This window comes from Sebastes umbrosus, chromosome 4, assembly GCF_015220745.1.
Source record: "Sebastes umbrosus isolate fSebUmb1 chromosome 4, fSebUmb1.pri, whole genome shotgun sequence".
NCBI lineage: Eukaryota > Metazoa > Chordata > Actinopteri > Perciformes > Sebastidae > Sebastes > Sebastes umbrosus.
This window is the reverse complement of record NC_051272.1, coordinates 21235704-21257223: the sequence shown is the minus strand read 5'-3', so window position 1 is coordinate 21257223 and position 21520 is coordinate 21235704. Positions and strand designations below refer to the sequence as shown.

The 21520-nt window shown below is 42.4% G+C and overlaps 1 protein-coding gene across 1 annotated transcript; it reads left to right on the top strand.

Moving 5' to 3' along the window:
• Nucleotides 1-7542: 7542 nt before the first annotated feature.
• On the top strand, nt 7543-21351 carry LOC119487649 (netrin-4-like). The gene is made up of 10 exons (XM_037768690.1): nt 7543-7897; nt 9292-9854; nt 12658-12930; nt 14138-14264; nt 14508-14696; nt 16840-17047; nt 17188-17306; nt 17431-17499; nt 19353-19526; nt 19907-21351. Exons 1-10 carry the CDS (start codon nt 7825-7827, stop codon nt 20047-20049), a joined length of 1938 nt encoding a protein of 645 aa, XP_037624618.1. The 5' UTR covers nt 7543-7824; the 3' UTR covers nt 20050-21351.
• The last annotated feature ends 169 nt before the right edge of the window (nt 21352-21520 follow it).

The following is a 21520-nucleotide window of genomic DNA, read 5'->3' as shown; positions in this document are numbered from 1 at the left end:
CAATTCCACACATTATTACACGCCAAAGCCAAGCAAGGGATATGCCACCTGCAGAATCAGCCTTTAGCCAGGGTCACTAAACCCAGATATTGGTATCAGTGACAGAAAAACACCAGCGCTGGAAAACATCAGTGTCTTCTGACAGTACAGGTATAGTTCTTTACTTTATGTGAGTATTTCTACTTTATGTTACTTTCTACTCCACTATATTTCAGAGGGAAATATTGTGCTTTTTACTTCAGGACATTTATTTGAGAGGTCCCATATTGTAAAAAGTGAGATTTTCATGTCTTTTTTTAGTATAAAGCAGTTTTAAGTGCTATATAATTACTGTGAAAGTATCGAAAAGCTCAATCCATGGAGAAACACACAGCTCATATCACAGAAACTGTGCGTTTGATTTAAAAAACAAGCTTTAAGGATTACTGTAACTTTGTGATGTCACAAATCTACAATATTTAGGTTACGTCCGCAATCCCATACTAACATGCTATTTAGTATGCTTAAACAGTATGTGAGATTTTTTAAGTATGTCCGAAACATTAGTATGAAACCAATAGTACATGAATTGCATACTATTTCTGGTGAAATGTTACAGAATGCAACGCTGGGCACTACGGCGGCATAAATATCCCAAAATGCAATGCAGTAATGACGACAACGTTCATAACAGATGTTAGAAAATCTCTGTAACATCAATAGCGCCTCTATAAGTATTATATTTCACTTTGCTAGGTGTAATATATATTTTGATTTAATTCAGACTTTGATTCTAACAAACCGTCATTTTGGTCAAATGAGGTTGGCACGGGCTACCATGGTTACATGTCTCCAACCGTAACGTAAATTACTGCTCAGTGCGTCCTAAAAGATTCATATTACTGTTTATTATATACGACAATAAATGCTTTGAGGAAAATTTATTAAAGGCTTGTAATGATAAATAGCAATGCCTGCTGTCAGACTGCTCTCTCTGTACACGTCCACTCACCTAAAAGGAAGATATATTCATGTTGTACTGACCTGTTACACAGAAAGGCAATGTGTTACATGTGTTGCTGCTTCAACATAGAGTACATTACAACAACAATGTGACAGACATGGAGGCTAAAGCAGGGTCACACTGGTGAGGCAGCAGACATTCCTTGCATAATACAGGCAGGCTCAAATCTCATCCATCTCTTTCTGAGATTATCATCCTTTCAGCCTCTCAGCGGAGAATCCACGAGGAGCTACTTAACCTCACCCGCCTGAGGTAAAATCTTCAAGACCTGTTACCATCAATCATAACCAACTAATAGACGGCTTCACAACACAATCATCATGCTTATCCTCAATCTAGCTGCAACTTTCAGATGTTTTATGACTTTTTCCTCATTGAAGTGTGTTTAAAAGTAAATAGGACAACTAAATGGAACAGTAGGTGGAATTTCAGGTGGAAAAGGTGAAGTTTTAGCACGGAGCAGCCCAAAGGCATCCTCATGATGAAAGGGACTGTTTGTAAGAATCAGAAATTGGTTATAACAGCGACACCTGTGGCCACTAAGTCAACGAAAGTCAGTGTCCTGTTGCGCTCGCCTGTGTGCACGCGCTACCTGAATGTGAGCGAGCATCGGTCAAAACAGTGAGGCGACACATGTCAGCTAAAACCACAATACAATCAATGCTGATCCTAGTTTTAGCTTTTCCTGCTTCAGCTTCCCGACCGCGGCCGGAGGGAACAGGGGAGACACAAGAGTTTTGGTTGGAGACGATAACGTAACTCTTTGCAGAGCCCCGTCACTTCACAAGACACAGGAAACCTCTGTTGGTTTGTAGTTTTTGTTGGAGTCTGAGTCTGAACAGCGTAGCCACACGCGGACACCGACCCGGATTGATTTATACGTGTAAGAAGTTACAAACAGTCCCTTTAATAACTGCCAGCGGTCTTCAATATGCTTTCCAAGGTCACCATGTCCGTCACATCCTCAGGGGCCATCCCATGTGACCCATGAGGGTATTTGTAGTGTTTTGCTATGCACCATATACAATGGAAAACAGTCTCTTTGGGCTGTCTTACATGGGCATTTCCTAATGAGCCCTGCACAATGGAGATCAAAACACTCATAACACTCTGACTTTGTGCCAACCACATCTCTCCGTGTCCCACTTCCACACTGCATGCCAACGCTATAAAGTATACACTTGCTAAGTAGTACCTTTTATAGTGCACTGTTTTGGAGGTTAGAGTACAATAGATTTATTTACTACATTTTGTGCTGACAGGAAATGACAGAACTATGCGTGCGCCAGTGAATGTCAATTGAGCTGCAACTAATATCATATTTGAAAATCTCCCAAATAGCAAGTAAGCATGTCTTTTCCTATGGAACCGTTTTCTGGTTTACATTAGGGAGGACATCCAGCTGCTCACTGCTTCTTAAACTGTCCAAACTGTTCTTTACTCCCTTTCTGTGGGATGTAAGAATCATTACCAGTTAGACTTGTATACCCTTACTATTATGAATCTTCATTGCCTACAGCTTTAACCATGTTTGTTTGTAATAATTTAGTTTGGTTTATGTATACAAATTTATTTTACAACCATTTTTGTTTTATATATATCATTTCTTTTTTCTTTCCTTTTTTCTTTTCCTTATGTTTTTTTTCTTTCTTTAGTAAACAAATTTCAATGTCATTGTTGTCTTTTTGTTTTAGAAAAAACAATAAAAAAGAAAGAAAAAGAAAGTTCTTAACAAAAGTGTTAAACGGCGTACCTAGGTAGGGTACAGTCAAATCTTATACATGGAAATATAATAAAATAAAAAGGACAACACTAGTAAGGGAGAACAAATACAATAAAATAAACACGTTTTACATTCTAGATGTTTTAAAACATGTAATTATAACATGTAATTGTGTGTACCAAGTATTTAGTGTTGAATGTAGGAATGTATCTAATATAAAGTCTTAAAGGAAAACATGTGTATTCTTTTCGAAAAACTGCTTTTGTGAGATTGAAAAACAGTCTTTTCCTGAACTAATATATAATTTATATGTGTTTTCCGGGAGCATCACTTTTTCAGGCTGTGAGACTGTGAGCTTCCACTTTAGGAATTTTATACAACTTTATTGTCCATTATAGTGGATTTAACTACATCCTCACAGAATACAACATTTTGACATAAAAAATCCCAACAACAATTATTTGTAAAGATACATTTCGGCTGATGTATGACATGGGGATCTCCAACAATAATATGAATGATGATACAAGCGATAGCAAGAAGAATTCATGTTTAATATTCCAACCCCATGTCGAGTGAAAGGTGAAATGAAGGGGAACATTGTATTTGGTTATTTTCCAATGTTATTGTACCAGACAAACCTTTAAATGTGCAGAGTGTAGGATTTGGCTGCATCTAGCGGTGAGGTTGCAGATTGCAACCAACTGAAACTTCACTCGTGTGCCAAACGTCTAGGAGAACTACAGTGACCGACGCAAAGACGTAAAGATGTAAATGGCCCTATCCGGAGCCAGTGTTTGTTTTTGCCGTTCTGGGAAAAAACACAACGAAAACACAACGATTCTTATTTTCAGATGATTATACACTAAAGAAAACATAGTTCTAAATATTATATTCCATTTCTGCCAATAGATCCCCCTAAATGTTACACACTGGCCCTTTAAAATGTTCACATTGAGTATTTATTATGCAAAAGGGATCAATAGTAATTTCCGCCTGTTTGGCTGCTAATCTGCTTTTCCAGCTCTCACCTGTCAGATACACAAAAGAAGAACTCACTCCTGGGGTTTGTACGATCTTAAAACGTTTCACTGTTTCCTCTCCTGCTGTTCATTGTATTTTTTTTTATTAATCATACCATGTGGCAGATGACATGACACAGGTACACTTCAGCCCTCTATGGGTTTTCCGTCCGCCCCCCACATAACACTAAAAAATAAAACTGGGACACATCCGCCTGCCTGGGTTTTATGAAGGTGAAACTCCCACAGTTCCCCTGTTTCTGTGTCCACTCTTAAAAACCAGGCTTGTGCTCAGTCATCTGTTGAGTCTTTCCTGTGCAATGTGTCAAAAGGTGACGTAAAATATAGAGTATAAACTTCCAGAAGTGTCTGGATGGAGATGGGTTTAGGGGGGACGTGTGTGGAGGTCTTTGCTGTGCTAAGTAGTATCAACAGTCTTACTACTGTCATTGTATAATATGAATAACAAACAATGTTAATGCCAAACGAGTTACATCATGGGAAGAGTTGCATTGTAGGACTAATATTTACATAACGCAGACCCTGCTTTATTTTTGTGTCATGTCAGATCAAACCATGTGATAAAATGTGGGTGAAGGGAATGTTATGGCTATGAAGAAGCAGACAGATAGCAATGATAAACGTCATAAAGATGGAAGCGAGGAGCAAGGAAACCAGTGACAGAAGGTGTTTAGCCTGTGGGCAAAGCACCTACTCCTCCTTGCCTGGAGCATGTCTGGCTTTTTGTCTGGCTTTTACAGCAGAGTAGACAGATTACTTGCAAGGGTTGAGACGGTTCAGTGAGCTGAAGGTACTAGGTGACATGGCAGCATGAGAGGGGGAGGGAACCATATCCTTTTACAGTCTGGAAATAAAGCAGGCCGGCGGCGCTGGAGCGGCCCCACGTCTATCATCTTATTGGGCCATTAGATGACGAGGCCACAGCAGCACCACCGGCTGTGGAGGTCCAGCACCAGACTGTAGCTGGCAGGGAGGTGATTTAATATGAGAAGAGTATTTCATCCCAATATTTCATGTGCTGTTAAACTAACCCCTCTGACTGTGCTCTAATGCCTGACATTATTCATAACTGGACGTATCTGTAGTATTCCCACATAGATACATGAGCTTCTTATAATCATACAACAAAACTGGGGTAATTACTAGTTTGAGCTTTTTAATGGAATAAGAGTACAGTCCTTTCTCTTAAAGGAACAGTGTGTAGCTATTCAGGGGATCTATTATCAGAAATTGAATATAATATTTATATAATATATATAATATAATAATATAATATCTTACACACAGTACCTTTAATGGAATAGTTGGATCATAGACTGTAAGAAGTGGACGTAGTTATCCATTGGTTTGTGAACTGCCGTTTTGAAGCCTCGAGTTCAGCACTTTGGCCGTCACCATCTTGGTTCTTTGCAACCAGAAGTAACATGAGAGGGTGAAGCTAAGTACAACTGAATGCTGAATATGATATTTTTAGGTGACCAAAAAAGTTATGATCAACCTTCATGAACTGAAAACACACTGTGAAAGTTGTAAAACGAAAACACGGACAACACCCAGACCAGACAACGCTTTAGTAGCGACCTGTCAATCACAAGGTAGCCACGCCCTAAAGCATACCCTGCTTTATGGTCTATTTGACTCTAAATGGGACCATAATTTACTAAATGAATATCATGCTGTATTGAAGAAGACTTGAAACTAGCGATTGAGACCATAAACTCACATTTACAATGTTTACTGAGGTAATAAATCAAGAGAGAAGTAGGCTCATTTTCTCATAGACTTCTATACAATCAGACTTCTTTTTGCAACCAGAGGAGTCGCCCCCTGCTGGCTATTAGAAATAATGCAGGTTTAAAGCATTTCATGATTGGCTTCACTTTTTCAGACCCCAGAGTTGCCCACTGAGTTGGACATTCTGGGAAAATTCTTATTCTCTTACTTGCTGAGAGTTAGATGAGAAGATTGATACCACTCTCATCCAATCATGTGACTCTCAGCAAGAAAGAGAATACGAATATTTCCCAAAATGTCCTTTAATGATTTGGCTCAGTAGATTTCAAGTTGTGTAACAGAGAAAAAACAACAAACAGCTGGAGTTAAAGAGAGTAAAGGAATTTGTCTGTCATGTAGCTTTCATCCTGCCAGGGGAATACACCACAGACTGGCCGAGATTAGACATCCTTCCTCTGCAGCATTTTTTTCATGGCGACTCCTCTTGGGATTTAAGGATCGAAAAACATGCAAGTGATGTACAAAGAGAACAGCTCAGGGTGCATCACCCCTTTGCCCCGGCGGATCATCTGGAGACAACCGAAAATAACCCATGCAAATCTAAAAACACACAGATGTGAACCATGTCCCCCTTTAAAGAGAAGAAGCCGTCACTGTGACGAGAGTAGCAGTATTCAAGGAATGTCCTGATCCGGGATGCCTTTAGGGAAGAGACGGAGAATGCTCATGACCCCCCTTCTTCTCCTTTAACATATGAGAGAGGATGATTCATATGACAGGTCATATTCACTCTGAGAACACCTGACCTCATGTATTCACAGGTATGATGCATATGCTCAATGACACCATTCCCTTTTCATCTTCACTCATCAGCCTGTCCTGCCTTTGCTTCTACATGTATCAAATGACTATATGATACATAATGTTAGCCGCTGGCAAATCTACCTGTAGTATCATATGATTATTTCTTTTTGAAATGACTCAATAAGGTGACGTCACTGTTAAAGCTTTTATAAAATGGCATGCAACTGGATGATTATTGGGGTCACGAGTTGCGTGACCCCTTAAGGTCCAGGTCTGACGACGAGGCAGGTAAAGCGTTGTTAATGACTGGCAGTTAGGAATAAGTGTTGATGTGTGGCAGGAATGCAACACAAAGAAGTGCCTGTCGGTCAGCGCTCAAGTGCCTGGGTGGTTAGTGGAGGCAATCTAAATGTCTCACATATTGTTTTAGACCAGTGCTTTTCCTACCCTTCTGATGACAGCCAACTGCTTTCATTATATGTGCTTATTGAGGAATGTAGAGGAAAAACGCTGCTCTCAGATCAAATATCTATACGGCTGCAACTAACAAATATTTTCTCGATTAATCATGTTTGGTCTATAAAATGTCAGAAAATGGTGAAAAATGTAGATCCGTGTTTCCCAAAGCCCAAGATGACGTCCTCAAATGTCTTGTTTTGTCCACAACTCAAAGATATCCAGTTTACTGTCATTGAGGAGTAAAGTAAACAGAAAATAATCACATTTAAGAAGCTGGAATCAGATCATTTAGATTTTCTTCTTAAAAAAATTACTCAAACTGATTATCAAAATAGTTGCTGTTTAATTTAATAGTTGACAACTAATCGATAAATCGTTGCATCTGGTTCTTCCACTACAAAAATCAGTCAAGCTGTAAATGTTAATACTTTTTTTGCTAAATACAAAGATAAAGCAAGAGTATATACATCAGACAGGTTTACAACCTGGCAACCCAAAAGTAGTTTTTTTTACTCTAAAAATATGCATTTATTAGTTTGAGGCTAATAAAAATGGTCCTAGATGATTGTTCATTAATGGTGAAAACATATAAAGATGTTGACAATCATAATGAAACCATCCCCTTTAAAACAGAGTGAACAAGTCTTCCAGAGTTTTTATATTGCTCCTTTTGAAACGTCTGATGTTAGGAAGCAGTGTGGGCGGGGTTAGTGAGAAGACAAGAAGAGAAGAGGAGGGCGGTGCTAACCTCTTCATATTCACAAATGTCAATGAACTCTCCACAGAGAGCAGATTGAACCCTGAAGTGCGTCGGCTGGAATAATCTCAGGATAATAATGAGCGCTCAGACAGGCATCTCTCCACCATGACAGACAGACAGACATGAGATCACCATCAACTCTGCTGAGTTTCTTGATTTCTGGAACTTTTTGTGAGTTTATATCATAGAGGAACATGTTGGATTATTAACGACTGGATAATATCGTTGGATCAAGCTGTTAAAGGCGCTTTTATATTGGACAGGTGACTTTATGTAGAAGACAACAAACTCCTCCAGGATGAGACTGTGGACTTTACTCGTCTTCATCCAGGTGTTCATCCAGGTGTGCGCATCTTCTCCTCTGGCAGCCGGTGAGTTTCTGAGACTTTTACGCACTTCATGGAGATGTGAATGAATAAAACAAGCTTTGCGCGTGTTATCCTGGGAAATCCAGTTGACCCCACAGCATTATATGTGCACACATTTCAAGAAAGGCAGTTGGTGCAGTTCTTCTCTCACTTTAACTCAGTTTATACTAAAAAACAGTGGCGGCCGGCCAATAGAGGGCTACTACTACTACTAATAATAACAATAATAATGATAATAAAAATTATACAAATTGTCAATATTTGTGTTTTAAATATGGAATGCACCCAGTAATATGTGTAATTTGATTGTAATGTGATTATATTTTGTATTAATAATCTGAATCTGTAAAGTAACTAAAGTTGTCAGATAAATGTAGTGGAGTACAAGGTCTAATATTTCCCTCTGAGATGTAGTTGAGTATAGAAGTATAAAGTAGCAGAACATGGAAATACTCAAGTAAAGTAGAAGTACCTCAAAATTGTATTAAAGTACTTAGTTACATTCCACCACTGAGTACATTTTATACTGCTGTGTTTTTTAAAAGCATTATTTACTCTTCCTGTTGGAATAAAATAATTGTTAATTATTTAACTGCAAAGTAGCAATGTGTTTTTGATACCTTCACTTTTTTTGCATTAAAGGCACTGTTTGTAACTTTTTACAAGTATAAATCTACCAAGTCACGCTTGCATATGCGCGCTCGCGTGTTGCCGGAGTCTCAGCTCCTCTGCCTGCTTGCCTTCACTAACACACCGTGCGCGTTCTCGCTCCACCTCTAGACGTGCATGCGCGCTCACTACACACTGCAGAAGAGTTAGTTTAGCTCTGAGAATATCTAGTAAATGTACAGTGGACGTTTGTGCAGAAATAACTGCTGCAGCTCCTCCAGACCAACAGAGGTTTCCCGTGACGGGGCTCCGCAGCGAGAAACGTTATCGTCTCTGACCGGGTGCCGGTGTCTCCCTGCGGGCGCAGTCGGGAGACGATAACGTTTCTTTTCCTGCTTCAGCCCCGGATGCTGAAACAGGAAAAGCCAACACTAGGATCAGCAGTGATTCATGGAGAGACCTTCGTCTGGTCAGCTAACATTACTGCCAAGCAGGTGAAATATAGAGTGATATTGTGGTTTTAGCTGACGTGTGTCACCTCACTGTTTTGAGCGATGCTCGTTCATGTCTATTTAGAGCGAGCAAGCGCGAGCCCGACACTGACTTTCGTTGACTTAACAGCCACAAGTGTTGCTGTTAACAAGCATTTCTGAAAGTTACAATATTCCCTTTAAATCATACCCGGATGTTTGCTGAAATTGATTGGATGTGGCACAGCCCTACCTAGAAAAATTTCCACCAGCCGCCACTGGTTTATACTAAAAACTAACGCACCTCTTTCTTACCAGAGATGTCTAAATCAAGATTGCCAGCAGCCGTGGAGAGCCGCTGCTCCAGGAGGGCCTGCAACCCCCGCATGGGTAATTTGGCGCAGGGCAGAGTGCTGAGCACCCAGTCGGTCTGCGGCTCCAACTCCTCGGAGCCCTACTGCGTCTACAGAGAGACAGCTTCCTCGCGGACGAAGGAGTCCTGCTCCTCGGTAGCAAAATGCACCAAGTGCAACTCAGCCATCCCCAGCCAGGCACACCCTGCATCCGCCATGAGCGACTCCTCTTTCCGATACCCGGACACCTGGTGGCAGTCTGCAGAGGGGGTGAAGGAGGAGACGCTGCAGCTCGACCTGGAGACGGAGTTCCTCCTCACTCATCTCATCCTGGTGTTCCGCTCACCACGCCCGGCTGCCATGGTGCTGGAGCGCTCCCAGGACCACGGGACCACGTGGAGAGCACTCAGGCTCTTTGCCAGAGACTGTAAGGAGGTGTTTGGTCTGGCTGAGGGGTCAGCAGCCGGGGAGAGTGGAGCAACATGCACCTCCAAGTATTCAGGAGCTTTCCCTTGTACCAGAGGAGAGGTGAGGAGCTGGTCTAGATAGATTTATATATTTTTATTTTATTTTATTTAAAGGGTCTGTTTGTAAGAATCAGAATTGCTTGTTAACAGTGAGGCGACACACGTCAGCTAAAACCACAATATCACTACATTTCACCTGCTTGACAGTAATGTTAGCTGACCAGACGAAGGTCTCTCCATGAATCAATGCTGATCCTAGAGTTGGCTTTTCCTGCCTCAGCCCCGCTGCTTCAGCCCCAGAGGCTGAAGCAGCGGGGCTGAGGCAGGAAGAGAAACTTTATCGCCTCCCGACCACGACCGCTGGGAGACACCGGAGACACAATAACGTTTCTCGCTGCAGAGCCCCGTCACGGAAAACCTCTGTTGGTCTGGAGGAGCTGCAGCAGTTATTTCTGCACAAACGCCCACTGTACATTCACTAGATATTTTCAGAGCTAAACTAACTCTTTTGCAGTGTGTAGTGAGCGCGCATGCACGTCTAAAGGTGGAGCGAGACAGCGAGAACGCGCACGGTGTGTGAATGAAGGCAAGCAGGCAGAGGAGCAGAGCACGCGAGCGTGCATATGCATATGGGATCCTAACCCGGTAGATTTATACGTGTAAAAAGTTACAAATAGTCCCTTTAACCTTTATTTAACCAGGTAGTACTCAATGAGATTAAGAATCTCTTTTGCAAGAGAGACCTGGCCAAGACAGCAGCATTTAAACATACATTAAAGTTTCAGACGCCACAACATAAAACAAATGCAAAATAAATACATAGCATGATATCATACAAATATCAGGCTGGGGCCACATGAGAATTTAGGGGCACCAAAAATACTAGGCACAACCATTTTATATGCCTCTGGAGGTAGAGGAGCCACTAATCGGAAGGTTGATGGTTCGATCCCTGCAGTCTACATGTTGAAGTGTCCTTGGGCAAGATACTAAACCCCAGATTGCTGTAAGTGTGCATGAATGTTTATGGCTTCACATCTATAAAACAAGAACACTGACAGCTAATATTCATTTTAGTTTTTAATCGAAATTTGCTAAAAACTTAATTTAAACTACAGATTTTTGGAGAACCGATAACAAAATATGGTCATATTGTCACAATATTATTCCACAGAAAGTTTGGGGACAATAATATAGAATTAGCACTAGGACTGCCCCCTCTTAGTCATTTAGCCAACTACTCGGTCGTTTTGGTCTTATAGTCGACTGAGATTTCTTTAGTTGATTAGTCATTTTTTATGCTTTTTTCATGCTGAATGACTTATTTCCAAGAAACTTATGATCACATCTTTGGTAAACACAAGATTTAAAGTGGTGCTTCTGTGTGATACTTTGTGGAGAAACTCAGACAAAATCATATGAGTGTTAGTCGACTAAGAATCACTTTGGTCGAGACAAATGACCATCCATCCCAAGCCTAATCTTCACTAAATTAAAACTCTATTATAACTACGATCAGTGATCTTTGAGGTTGCTGTCGCTCAGAGAAAAAGTTTCAATATTGGATTGTGATTTTATTTCTCAGATCTGAGAGTGACCACGTCAAAACAGAACTTCACAGCAGTAACACTCTGCTCTGCTGCTGTTGTTGTCCATTTATTGGCACCAGGATGCTCTATATAAGCTGATATCACACACTGAACTAACAGTCGCTGTGTAAACTGACCTCCTCTGATGGCTGGGAGACTTTTTTTTGTTAGGTCAGCCTTCAAAAGCTGCAAACTGCTTTGACATGCACAGCTAGAATATCAATGTTACCTCTGATGTTCCCTCAAAGCATTGTTTTGGAGCAGCTGTATCATCACAGGGAGGTCTGAGCCAGATAACCAGCGATGGTTAATTCATGAGCAGGCTGTTCATTCACACAGAGAGACTCTCACTGGAGCTTCGGACCACGCTGGGAGGTTCTGAATGAAGATATGGCTTTGACTGATCTCATAATTGCAGTGTATTTGGAACAAGTATGTGTCTTGTTGCTACAGTAGATGTCAGCTCTCTTGTGTAAGCCTGTCACCCTTTATAATTAGTTGCTCAACAAGTAGAGTTTCAATAATAAAGTAACACTACAGACATCATATACTTACTTTAAACTCTCTGCTTGCAGTAATGAGCTAAAGTATAAACATATGGTCACCACAAGTGAACTTTTTCTTATTGCAAATCAGAATTAGCTTATTTGTCAAGTGCAATGATTATACAGTGAAACTTGTTGACATTTTTTTTTTTTAATATATATACTTTCTTTATTGTACATATGCTCATAAGTACAAACAGATACAGAGACAATTACAAAAAATGAAAAATTGAAAAATGAAACTGAATGTATTGAGGATATAGTTTGTCCAGATTTAAATATTTTTGGGGTCTCGAACTTATCCACTCATGCTTCCTTCTTTCAATTTTATTTCCATAAAACACACAATTCTTATTGTGTGTCTGCCAGTTTTCATTCCTGATGTGATGAAGAGTAATGACCTATGGTTTTTTCTTTAATATCTGTGCACATTTTCATAAACAGACAGAGAGGATTTATCTGAAAGATCAACATTCAACTTAACTTAACGAGGGAGAACAAGAACCATTTGTCCACGTTTACATTGGAGCTAGTCTGATTTTCCTAGAATAGCAGCTATTTGAGGAACATGAAAGGCGAACCAGATTGATGCCTGTTTCTTATTTGGCAGAGCAAGAAAAAAGAGAAACTGACATAATTTATGTTCATGGTCTGTCAGTGTTTTTTTCACTTGTTAAAGAGGCTTTTACAAGTGGAATAACAGACATTTCTCCTCTTCTCTTATCTCCAGGTGATCTATCGAGCGTTGTCGCCGTGGCACTCAGTGGATCCGTACGGACCGGCCGCCCAGGATCAGCTCATGATCACCAACCTCAGAGTCCGTCTGCTGCAGCGCCAGCAGTGTCCCTGCCAGGCCAAACATCCCGGTGCCGCCGTCCTCCCCACAGACCACTATGCCATCTATGATTTTATTGTCAAAGGCAGTTGCCTTTGCAATGGACATGCTGACCACTGTGTACCAGCCGGGGGCTACCAACCCAGCCTGCAGAAGACCAACAACATGGTGAGTGATACTCCACCAAGGAAAAGCTCTTCTGTTGTGAGAACTCACTGAGATGTTGTGTCACACTGAAGATCTGCAGATGGCTTCATTTTTATTTGTTCATGGGGTGAGACTGGGAGTAGAAGGTTTGTGGTTTTGTTCCCACCCCTCCCTTGTTACTCAGCTGTACGCTGGTATGTGCCGCTGAAGATGAAGGCTGTAGTGAAGACTGGGTAGCTTTACCTACCATTACAGGGATTTAAGGATGTGGAAACCTTAATTATGGTATTCAGCCTAATGCTTTAACAGCCCATAGTCTCTGTCGAGTTATTCTCTTTACTGTAAATGGAGAATAGAAGCACTTGTTTGATTCCAACATGGTCTAAGGGGGTGTGGACACGTTACACAGGTAGTAATAAGCTGCACAGTGTTACCACTGTGATTGTGCATGTAGATGTTGGTATGTTGCAATACTTCAGAAGTATATCAGGCTCAATGAAAAGAGTAACGCCTGCACACAACTACAGACCATACATTTATTTAAAGAGGACTTTATGCTTTTGTGCTTTTTCCCCTTTCCTTTAAGGTTATATAGTTTTTTGTGCATGTAAAGGGTCTGCAAAGTTACAAAGCCCAAAGTCCTCGCCAGAGGGAGTTACTCCGCCTACAGAAACACTGCTCCTGAACTGCCTGAAACGCCTTAATTGAAGTCCTGCCTTTTTTCCGTAACATGGTGATGTCACCAAGTAACACATTTGCAACATTCAGTTAACATTAAAAACAAATGTGCAAATTGATTCAACTGACAGAGACCAGATGAACCTGAACAAAAAAACAAAAGGAAATCTCTCTCTTGGGAGGTGAAGTATCTCAGCATCTTTGAGCTGGAAGGAAAATTATACTGCAAAGCATGTATGTACGTATGTCACATTTTCATTATTAACATCTAGCTGCATAGTAATTACTCAAAATATATAGTTAATAAAAATGGCAACCCTATTTGCTGTTTCGGCAACCAAAAGCTGTTGCCTGGTTGCCAGCTTGGCAACCACTTTTAAAAGTTAGTGTTGAGCTCTGATACAATACACAGTATGCTGCAGGACCACTTGCTCACTTTTCTCTAAGCAATGTTCCTGAAGCACTTGAAAAAACATACAGTCAACAATTAAAAGATGCATGCAGATACAATCAAATTAATCCGTTTCTGTCTGTGGTGTTTTTCTGACAGGTCCACGGCAAGTGTGTTTGCAGACACAGCACAGCCGGCGACCACTGCGAGCGCTGTGCACCTCTCCACAATGACCAGCCCTGGCAGGCCGCCAATGGCATCATAGGGACACCGCATGAGTGCCAAAGTGAGTGATGGGGCAAAGAGTCAAACACAGAGTAGGACACACAGCATGCAGACGTATCTCGAAAGTGAATTTAGTCCCATAAATCACATATGACCTAGACACTCACGCAAGATGAATAACAGAGCAGTTCCTCTTTTTTATGTCAGCTATACTGTTAAGAGTTATCACTGCTATAAGAGATCAGCCGAGCAAAGAAAAACCTCTCAGTGTGTGTTGATTGTACATGTCCATCTGAACCTATAGAGTGCAAGTGTAATGGTCATGCCAAGAGCTGTCACTTCAGTCGTGGATTGTGGCTGGCATTGGGACGGCGAAGCGGTGGCGTGTGTGACGACTGCCGCCACAACACAGAGGGCCGTCACTGCCAGAACTGTAAGAAGGGCTTCTTCAGAGACCCCAGCCGACCAAAAACCGCCCCTGACTCCTGCAAAGGTAAATCCGTTTCTGCAAAGTATAGCTCTTTTTTTTCCTTAAAGAGGACCTATTATATATATGCTTATTTTCAGCTGCATACTTGTATTTAGGGTTTCTACTAGAACACGTTTGCATGCTTTAATGTTCAAATATCGCTTTACTTTTCTCATACCTGCTGTGCTGCAGCACCTCTTTTCACCCTCTGTCTGAAACGCATGTCAACCGAACCAAACTCTTCAGACTCCGCTACAGCTCCACTCTAAATAACTTTGTTTGAGGGCGTGCCAAACTAACCGCTATACAAGTGTTATGCAAATGTGTTACTTGGTGACATCACCACATTACGGAAGAAAAGGCAGGACTTCAAGCAAGGCATTTCAGACAGTTCAGAAGCAGTGTTTCTGTGGCCCTGTTCAGACCTGGTATTAACATGCGTCCTCAGTGATCGGCTCACAAGTGAACAGCTTTAAGTACAGGTGTTTACGCACTCAAGACGCATTGAGATCACATTCAGAGGTGGTCTGGGTCACATATGGCCACATTCTTTTAGCTGTGTGTATGTGAATGTGTCCTGGGCCACATCGAAGGACCGCCTACTCAACTGACGTCTCGTTGGGATCCTTAGGTCTCTGCGCTCCTCATGTGAATAGACAGGCAGACGCAAGTCCTCGTCTGCCTCACAGCATGGAAACGGCTTCTGTGCTCTACTGCATTCTGTCGGTACAACTTTATTTTATTAAAATATATATATTATATATTATCTATAGGCTATATAATCTATAGACCGTCAGGCTAGGCATGCGAAGTGCATTGTTATCATACTGTCGGAGATGTGTCGTGTTTTCGTTCTGGTGCTTTGCACGGAGCTGACACCGGTCCGCCCGCACGCTCTCTCGCTTGCCTGCTCCCCCACCTACTCGCTCTCTCTCATCCCCGGCTCTCTGAAGCTCTGCACCCCACTGGTGCCTGGCAAAGGCAGCGCTGTCAGCAGCATGGGGGTCCCAGGGAACCGCCAGTACAATAACCTTATATTTTGATGTTAATAAAATGTACCACGAATTGATGTATTCACGAATGTAGGATATTACTTCGGAAATTCCTGTAATATTACGACACAACGTCTGCTGTAGTAGCTGTGTGTTTACCACGTGTTTATTTGCATATAGAGCGGGGAAGTGAGATCGGATCACAAGTGGACACTGGAGACGCGTGTGGAGACGTATTCTAATGCCAGGTGTGAACAGACGTACTTAAAGCTGTCCACTTGTGATCCGATCACTGAGGTCGCATGTTAATGCCAGGTCTGAACAGAGCCTTTGGCGTGGACTTTGTAACTTTGCAGACCTTTTACATGCTCAAAAAACACACTAAAGGAAAGGGGAAAAGCACAAAAGCATAATAGATCCTCTTTAAACCATAACTCTGTCTGGATGAATGCCAGCAGAGAAATCCAATTAAGAGGGCGAGCCTTTGATATTTTGAGGGCGGGTAATGGTGATTTGATTTTTCTTTTGACCCTCCAGATTAAAGCAGATTGATCTCTTTGATAAGGCTATTTTCCCCCCAGCACCTCTCTGAGTCACTGCCTCCCCAGTGATGAGATAGTAAGACGACTCTAGTCCGCTCTTAAACAGGAATGACGGCGACCGCACTGTTTTGGAATGTGACTGTAATTGCAAACAATGGAGGAATTTCCCACGGACCATGCGAGCACATTTTTCCCATTCTTGCCCTTTCCCCCCGCCAGGCCCGCCGAGCATTTTTAAGACCAAACATGCCGTTTTTGGAAACAGACAAAGCAAGTAACAAAAAATCAATCTGTCATCACGAGGGAGCATCAGGCGGCCGGTCTGACAGCGTAGAGAGGGAATGATTTACTGTTTGTTTTTGCTGCTTAAAGCACGCTGAGTACATTCTCCCAGCTTGTTTCTTTTTACAGGAGGTTGAAAAAATACAGTTTACACTTTTTTATATTGCCACGGGAGTTCACTGTGTACACTCTAAATGTGTTTGTTTGTGCTTCTACAAGTGTGTTTGTCCTTTGCAGGCTCATAATGTATACTGAGTGCTTCAAGGTCCGTGCCAGAAAAGGAGACACGACGTCTTTTGACCTACAAACAGAAATGTTAACATCTTGTTCTGTCACCCCGCTCCTCTGCAGCCTGTTCCTGCCACCCTGTAGGCTCCGTCCTCTCAGGAGGTAGCCCTCTCTGTAACCCTAGCAGCGGGAAGTGCACTTGTAAGCCTGGTGTTGGGGGGCCCAGCTGTGACAGCTGCATGCTGGGATACTGGGGGCTTCATGAATACGGCTGCCGTCCATGTGACTGCACGGGAGACTGTGACCCCTACAACGGAGATTGCGTCACTGGGTGAGAGCCAAGGCTTAATGCCATATCCATATGTATTTGTACTTGGATTAAGTGATGTATGGCGTAGAGGTGGAGTGCATTCTGGGTGATTAACGCTGAGTGGAGCCCTGCCTCTGACTGATTTTACCTCTGCGGCACAGCTCAAATGTGGAGGTCTTCTATACAGCCACCGGCCACATGGGACACAGCAGCAGCAGCAATAATAGTGAGACGGCACTCTTTAGGGTAGAGGAGCTTTTCTCTGCACTGCACCACTCTGGTGAGTCACAGGTCACATAATGCACCGCACACTCATCAGCCCACGCAGATAAAACACAGCTCTTTTGATCTTGAAATCTATACATCATGATGATATATGAATCTTATTATTCATGTTTTCACAGAGAAATGTGAGTGTGTGGAAGTAACCCTTGGCAGTCCTAAACTCTTCTGTGGAGCAGAGTACGACTATGGTAAGTGCTGTTTGACAGAGGGAATCGATTCAGTATTGTGTGAGCCAGTTGTGGCAGTGAAGGAGGGTATACGCAGGTATATGCGGGGTACACCCACATCTTTTTCTGGCGGTTTACAGCATACCCACCTATCAGCCACAAAAAGCCATTGGAATACATTGTAGAGTATACCCACTTCCTCCTCGGTAACTTACCCAACTAGTATACCCACCTTATCATGACCACTACACCACTGAAGGACACTATTCAACAACATAATGGAGTCTGTTTAAAACCCATCAGATCTGTCTTTAATAAAATTCCAAATGTTGGTTGTTCCTCTTCATATCTTGTCCAGTGATTCTTTAAAGTTTTCTTGTAAACAAACACATTTTCTGTCTACATCAAAACACATTATGTGTATCATTGAGGCCTATCAAACGTGTTGAATGAATTTTCTTCCTCATAAAACATTTGCAAAGCCACTTTTGGATTTTTTTTAAACCTGCTTTGTTTTCATCATGGATGTATAAAAGAGAACTGGATACAGCGTTGTAGGTGGTCTCCCGTTCATTCCTATGAGAGTTGCTCAGTGGCGCATGAAGCCAAAATGGCTCGACTCCGGAGAGATAAAGTACCCGGATCGTCCGTCAATCTTCTGCAGTCATTGGGCCCATAGAGCAGGCGCAGTAGCGTTTCCTTTAACCCCGCCTCCCAGCCCTCGCTCAGGCCTCGGTCTGGGTTTCATTCACATGAACGGAGGAAGGGAAATAACTCTGGATTCAGCTATTAATGCATTTTACACCTTTTAGGACCTAATGATTTAAATAAGGGCTATTAGAGGGTTTGTACTGGGGAGTTGATTCACCTAAAAAAAAAATATCTGCTGAGTTACAGACATCTCTTTCACAATGTAAGTCTATGAGAAAAAGTATTTTTGGGCCCAATGGCATCACGTGACCGACACGGAAGTTGTAGTACCGCTGTTTGACCACTACGAAAATTACTTCAAAGCCCTGCGCTCTTCCTGGGGGCTTGATTTACATCCATGTTTACTTGCAAGAAGTCTTCTTCTTCCCTGCCTTTGCTGGCATATCGCTGCGTTTCTTGCCCCTTGTAGATCAATGGTATAGTGAGAAACCATTGGCAGGAATGTGCATCCCGTCGTCCTCGTGCACGTGCACCAGGACAAACAAAACAAGGTTCACTCCACTCACCAAAACATTGCTCTAAAACTCCACAGGGTACCTTTAAAGAAATTTTGTTTTTCACCTCAAGGTTAAAATTGATGCAGCAGAGGCAAAGATATACCTTCTGTGTCCGTGTGTACGTGAGGGTCTGCATGACGTACATTTTGTCATCAGAGGGTGTACGCGTCTAGGCTCTGTGGGGATGTCCATTTACCGGCAATTTGTTGTGACTGCGCGGACCTGTCTGTGCATCCACTATGCTACCAGTGATAGCATAGAGCGCGGTCTCCGAGCGGACAGTATAAACAGAACTACTAACTAATAACTGTCCGCAGCTGTTGGGAGTATAAACAAGGCTTTATAGTCCACAGTATGGATCAACGCTGGATCCTACAATTCCCATGTTGCAACTCAATAGCATCTTTTCATTAGTCTCTCCCTGACTCACACACATCTTTCAAATTCAATGCCCCCAGTATATAATGCAGGCTGTCTGTCAAATATGTGCAGTCTCCAAAACCCAAGCCGAGAAACAAATCCTGACACTGGTTATTTTCCTAGACTGATTTGGACGTGTAAAATTGGTGGAGTTCCCCTTTAATCTTAGAAATATGTCTATGGTGCGAAAGATTGGAAATTGTATTTTGCTAATGTATTGTATGTTTCGTTGTGTTGCCTTGGCAGTGCTGGTGGGGAAGGTCATGTCAGCTCATGATAAAGGTTCCCACGCGGAGGTGGAGGTCAAGGTCAAGAAAGTCTTGTACCAGAACCCTCAGATGAAGATCCAGAGGGGAAGCGTCACCCTTTACCCAGAGTCCTGGACCACCAAGGGCTGTACATGTCCCATCCTCAACCCAGGTCAGCTGCACTCACTTCCACTTATTGCTCACAAAAGGTTATTAAATATTTAACTCTTGAGGTGAACAATCTGCCAGCTTCTTTCTGAAGGATCTTTCAGGGCTTTCAGTGGTTTGCCAACGTCCCAGCATCACTCACTTAGATTGGACATTTACAGCTTAAATATTAGAGCCACCCTTCTGTTATGAGACTATTTCACATCTAAAACTTTCACAATAATCATTTCATCCAAGCCAGCCAGAGGAGCACAGTGTTTAACTGGTTGATTATAGTTATATAATGATCTTTTTACATATTTTTCTTCTGTTCTGTGTATTTTAGTGACATTCTAGGTTGACTTGAAATTCAGTAAGGCTTACTCTGCTCTCTCTTCTCTCCAGGATCTGAGTATGTGGTTGCTGGTCACGAGGACTGGAAGACCGGCCGACTGATGATCAACACCAAGAGCCTGGTTAAACCGTGGAAGTCAACCCTGGGACGCAAAATCCTCCACATCATCAGAAGAGACTGTGGCCGCCGGTAGGGCATCGCCAAGGACTGCAGCGGACAGAGGGACATTGAGGAGTGTGCAGAATGAACTGTTTGAATTAGGCATTGCTTTGACACTAAAATGAAAGCAAAACCCCCACGCCTACTACAGGGATTTCACTGTTTCTTCTGCTTCTAAAGTGGAGTCCACGGCCACAAGAAACAGCTACAACGCCACAGTGCTGTGGTAGAAATAAGCACATACCTCGCCAGACTACAGTCACTTGTTCAAACAGAACAAAGCAAGCCATAAAGACTTTCATCTGAACAAAGACAAAGCTGAATTCCGTTCCTGTGTTACTGTATGATACTTTCCAGGTTATTTATAAAGGAATGCATGTTAAATACTCAATTATTTCCTGGCCAAAGTTGCCGTTGAAGTTGATGAGCCAGTCACGTCCTCCTGCATCAATTTCATTAAGAGCTGTTTACTTTGATATTTTGCAAAGGCGCAGACTGAATTATCCTCGTCGTCTCACAAGATATCGCCGATAAATCATGAATGAAGTCAACATCAGGATGTGTGTGAGCGTGGATGTGTGCACATGCTGGATGTCCTTGATGGCAGGGAGTCTGTGGCAGGTCAGAACAAGTAACTCCTGGATGAAAAAAAAACATTAAAGGAATCAGCCGGCTTAATCTGAACAGCTCTGCTTTGGCAAAACTCGCCCGCCTGCTGTCTGAGAGCAAAACACACTCCGCTCCACCCTCTCTGGTCTGGAGTACATGCAAACCGACTGAAACACTCAGGATTAAGTTTGCTCTCACAGCTTGAGTGGCTCATAGTCAGAGTGCTTCAGTCAGATTCTGTGAGTTTCTGCTGTCCTTGTTCAACCTGCTTCCATATGAGGAGGATTTCTCCGAACCGGACCCTGTGGGAGCCAGTGTGTGTGAGAAAGAGAGCACACTCTCTTAACATATGCTCCTCTTTTTGGCCTGTGACTCCCGCTGGCCCCAAAATAAACATGTATTAAAAGCCTTTGACATCACAGTGTATCAGATCCAGAGTCCACAGGCCCATTTTTGAGCCAGGCCCAGTTAAGAATAGGTCTGGTCCGCTGTCTCCGAGGAGAAGGACAAACTCTGCGAGGAGACACGATGCATTCCTCAAACATGACATCAGCGCCCGTGTCCTTGTCCCAAAGACTTTACCAAAACAAGAGAAACGGGCCAGAGATTTCCTTGTAAAGGACAAAGTGGTGATGAATGTACTCCGCCGTCATTGTGATATTTGTAATTCTATTTCTGTGTGTCCTACGTGTTCTTTTTGTTTTAAATCTAAACTGTATAAACGACACATCAGTGTGCTCATTTCTTAATGCTTCTGGGAAAAGTCTGTTTCCGTCCATGGTGACGTTATGACTATGAATAGCCTGATGTGTGTTACTTGTGTGTAATATCTACAGGTGGCTGACTGATGTTTGACCCATGTTTTAGTACCGCCCTCCTTTGGTTACAAGAGAGAA

Excerpts from the sequence above, each read along its gene's own strand:
- LOC119487649 (XM_037768690.1), top strand. The coding sequence starts at position 7,825 with ATGAGACTGTGGACTTTACTCGTCTTCATCCAGGTGTTCATCCAGGTG. Across the intron at positions 14,265-14,507 it reads GACACCGCATGAGTGCCAAA|AGTGCAAGTGTAATGGTCAT; the intron begins GTGAGTGATGGG and ends CTGAACCTATAG. Across the intron at positions 14,697-16,839 it reads CGCCCCTGACTCCTGCAAAG|CCTGTTCCTGCCACCCTGTA; the intron begins GTAAATCCGTTT and ends GCTCCTCTGCAG.